Consider the following 4,709-nt stretch of genomic DNA (forward strand, 5'->3'; position numbering starts at 1 on the left):
GGTAGAAAATTTTTTAAATCAAGGGTTTTTTGGGGGGGGGGGGGGGGGTTTAGATACTTTCACTTATTAAAACCAAGATTTGTCAGCGAGTTCCAAAGTGATTGCAGTAATCTGTTCGCAGACACTGGAGTCACACTGGAGAAACTTTTAAGTACTTCACCCAAGGGCATAACAGTGCCAGTCTAAACCTGCTCTCACTAAAGCGATGGACAGACAGCATCAACCTTCAGGGATTTGAGGCACCAGCATCCCAGACAAATTTTCAACCACTTCTTAAGAAATAGTACACCCACAATGACAACTCACCCTCATTAAATTTTGAATTTTCATTTCTAAACCACATAGTCCATGCTCTCCATCTACTTTCAACATTTGAAAGAAGAGTTTCAGTTGATTCTGATAAATCTTTTGTGTTCCACAGGAGACAGTCACTCTGGTTTGAAACAACATGACAGTGAGTAAACGATGACAGCATTTTCATTTTGGCATAAACATAAAAACAACAGCAAAGTCTTTCCACTACTCTTCTCAGATTAAGCACAATCAATCTCAGACATCTGAAAAGGTACTTCCTCCGAAAGACTTATCCAAGGCACATTTATCTGAAATCGCTTCAAGCTCCTTAAAATTTCATTCAATCAAAGCAGATGCCTGACATCTGCACACTTTATGAAATACCTTTTCCCAACAGCAATTTGGTTGGGATTAAATGACTTTACTGTGTACCAGTATTTGAACTTTCACATCCAAGAAAATACCCAAGCAAGAAAACAGTGCCAGGCCCACAGAACAATACATATTTCACACCATCACTTTGAAATATGACTTCCTGAACACAGCATTCCAGAATCACACTATCATTCATCTCTTCTGCGAACATCTAATTAAATCCAGCCTCAATCGCCAGAGATGGAATCTACAATTCTAAGAAGTTTATCCAAAAGGAATAATCATGACAGGATGAACAAGATGAATATGCAATATGGCACTTTCCATGAACAAAGTAAACTCTGAAGTCTTCCATTTGTTAGAGGTATTAGATATTGGATATATTCAATTCATACTAGTAAAAAATTATTATTGTTAGTAACTACTTCTAATGATCAAAAACTAATATTTAGCTGTCACATATTTTATGCATAGCCTGATCACAAATCGGTTTTTGTGACAAATGAGGACATACATTTGTATAATGACAAAGGTATGACAGGTATTACAAGGAGAAGGTGACTTTTCAGGACATTACCCCATGTCCCCACTTTTCAAAACGCTTATAAATCACACAGAATGGAGTGTATTGAAAATCTGAAATAGCACAATGTTTCCTGTGAGGGGTAGGTTTAGGGGTAGGGTTGGTGTAGGGCAATAGAATATACGGTCTGTACAGTATAAAAACCATTACGCCTATGGGATGTCCCTACTTTTCACAAAAACAAACCTGTGTGTGTGTGTGTGTGTGTGTGTGTGTGTGTGTGTGTGTGTGTGTGTGTGTGTGTAAACAATATTTAGTTGTTTATAATATTTTGGTTATCATATATAAACGCTTGTATTCGTTTTATATAGCTTTTTTTTCAGTGAGTGCTGCAGTCGCATACAGCCTATACTCTAAAATCGTAAATGGATAAATGTGCTGTTTGAAATTTTAAACAGCAGGGGGCAGCCCTGTGTCCTAGTTTCTTTACACCTAAAATGAAAACAGCCTGTAAAAGTGACAAGTAACAAGTAATGCTTGCTTAAAATGTTGCTACAGATTCTTGCATACACAGTAAAATCCCAGACAGAGATATTAACATTGTTATAAGCACAAAATATCCTAAATGGATTTGTGTTTGTTATTACTTGAGTCACTTTGATGAGTTTGGAAAGTGTGCATTAACACAACACTAGAAACTGCAACAACACACATTTCATTCTGTGGGCCTGCTGCTGGAATGCTGCCTAAAACACTATTCTTACTTGAAATAGGACAAAGAAGCCATTTATCAACCACTTTCAGATTTATAGGAGTTACAAAATACAAATGTTTACATTCAGTTTTTCTCCAGTGCTTTACATAGATTTATGCACAATTAAAAAGGTCAAACACACATCAACTTATAAAATATCAACACAGTGTTTTGTTCCTTTGTTACAGGATAGTTATGATAATATGTATCCATGCATTTTACAATGTGAGTTTTCAGAATGGCATCACGCCAAGCTGATGGATAAATGTTGAGCACTGATGCTGTTTCCTTCTTTTCACAAAAACATACCTGTGTGTGTGTGTGTGTGTGTGTGTGTGTGTGTGTGTGTGTGTGTGTGTGTGTGTGTAAACAATATTTAGTTGTTTATAATATTTTGGTTATCATATATAAACGCTTGTATTCGTTTTATATAGCTTTTTTTTCAGTGAGTGCTGCAGTCGCATACAGCCTATACTCTAAAATCGTAAATGGATAAATGTGCTGTTTGAAATTTTAAACAGCAGGGGGCAGCCCTGTGTCCTAGTTTCTTTACACCTAAAATGAAAACAGCCTGTAAAAGTGACAAGTAACAAGTAATGCTTGCTTAAAATGTTGCTACAGATTCTTGCATACACAGTAAAATCCCAGACAGAGATATTAACATTGTTATAAGCACAAAATATCCTAAATGGATTTGTGTTTGTTATTACTTGAGTCACTTTGATGAGTTTGGAAAGTGTGCATTAACACAACACTAGAAACTGCAACAACACACATTTCATTCTGTGGGCCTGCTGCTGGAATGCTGCCTAAAACACTATTCTTACTTGAAATAGGACAAAGAAGCCATTTATCAACCACTTTCAGATTTATAGGAGTTACAAAATACAAATGTTTACATTCAGTTTTTCTCCAGTGCTTTACATAGATTTATGCACAATTAAAAAGGTCAAACACACATCAACTTATAAAATATCAACACAGTGTTTTGTTCCTTTGTTACAGGATAGTTATGATAATATGTATCCATGCATTTTACAATGTGAGTTTTCAGAATGGCATCACGCCAAGCTGATGGATAAATGTTGAGCACTGATGCTGTCTCTGTTTTGTCTTAATCGATTTAACTTCACTTCCAAAGACTAAAAACGTGCAATTTGAGTTACTTTGGATACAGACACTATACTCTATAATTACAACTCAGGTCAGGGGAATGAAGAAAAGAATAGAATAGAGTGGAACGGTTAAAGTTGCGAGTGGCAGCGAGTGAAAGAGAGAGGGGGAAGGGCCAAGCATGAATAAGAGCCCAGGCATTGGCTTTATCCCTTGTGTGACACTCACAGTGAAACAAACCCAAACCTCACCCACTCTCTGACACACAGTCACACCACACGCTGCAGGACCGTTCGCTCAGGATGGCCACACAGAGAAAATACCACAAAGTGTCAAGTATTGCTTTCTTAATCTGTCTCTTTGCTGTCTCATTTCAAGGTGAGTACAATCTACTTCACTTTTGTTCTCCTGCAGATGTTTGGACCCAACTTTGTATCACTCAACATGTTGTGCAGCTTTAAGGGAGGAGATTGTTATAAATGAACATTGGGTCTTATCTACTCGTAACTTTTAGTAACTATTAAAAAGAAAACTTTTAATGTAAAAGTTTGAGTGCTTGCTTTAATGCATGCATTTCTCCACTCTGCTCTGCTAGTTCTCCGTCTGTGAAGCTACCACACCCCTTTACATCACAGCAATACGCTGTAAATAAAGTTGATGAGTTTCCTCTCAAGTTAATAGCTTGGAATCAATTGATTCGCTCTCTCCCACACAGTGTGTCTGTGCATATATTATATCACCAGGTGGCCGTGTGTGCGTCTGTATGCGAATTAAAAAGTCCATCTGTTGTTATGCCATTAGGCATAAAGAGGATTTTGTTAATTTGGTGGACTATGAAGCATCCAGGTGTTTAGAAGACCCTGGGCGGCAAAAGTTGTGGACCGTATGATGTAATACATAATTCAAATTCAGTCAGAGACCGAAATAAAAACTGATGTTTACATTGTAAGAGCTGCATGGGGAAAGCTGCAAATAGCAGATGCAGTGGTGCAGAATTATTTTCTGAATCTATATTGATTAATTATTAATGCATTATTTTCCATTAAATTATCTAAACTTATTTGAGAAGCAAAATTGCATTAAATAGTCATATTTGTCATCAAAAATATATCTTTTAGGTTAGAATTAAGTTTAATTTTAATTAAGTTTAAATTCACTTTTTTTCCTTTTTTAAGTCTGAATCTAAATGTTATGGGATTTGTAGCGTAATATATATATATATGACCCTGGAGCACAAAACTTAAGTCTCTTAACTCTTAAGTCGCTGGGGTATATTTGTAGCAATAGCCAAAAATACATTGTATGGGTCAAAATTATTGATTTGTTTTATGCCAAAAATCATTAGGATATTAAGTAAAGATCATGTTCCATGAATAAATTTTGTACATTTCGAACTGTAAATATATTAAAACTTAATTTTTGATTAGTAATATGCATTGCTAACTTCATTTGGACAACTTTAAAGGTGATTTTCTCAATATTTAGATTTTTTTGCACCCTCAGATTCCAGATTTTCAAATAGTTGTATCTTGACCAAATGTTGTCCTATCCTAACAAACCATACATCAATGAAAAGCTTTTTTATTGATTCAGCTTTCAGATGATGGATGGATATATATATATATATATATATATATATATATATATATA

At 35.5% G+C, this 4,709-nt stretch overlaps 1 protein-coding gene across 2 annotated transcripts in view; it reads left to right on the forward strand.

Annotated features, from left to right (window-relative positions):
• The first annotated feature begins 3,313 nt into the window (after positions 1 to 3,313).
• Positions 3,314 to 4,709, forward strand: part of LOC107569292 (uncharacterized) — a 22,344-nt gene continuing 20,948 nt past the window's right edge. For both annotated transcript variants that reach the window (XM_016255345.1, XM_016255346.1), the window contains exon 1: positions 3,314 to 3,437. In XM_016255345.1, coding sequence (XP_016110831.1) covers positions 3,362 to 3,437 — 76 coding nt within the window. In that variant the 5' untranslated portion in view covers positions 3,314 to 3,361. The remainder of the gene's footprint in view (positions 3,438 to 4,709) is intronic.

This window comes from Sinocyclocheilus grahami, unplaced genomic scaffold, assembly GCF_001515645.1.
Source record: "Sinocyclocheilus grahami isolate Dianchi unplaced genomic scaffold, SAMN03320097.WGS_v1.1 scaffold1330.1, whole genome shotgun sequence".
Lineage (NCBI taxonomy): Eukaryota > Metazoa > Chordata > Actinopteri > Cypriniformes > Cyprinidae > Sinocyclocheilus > Sinocyclocheilus grahami.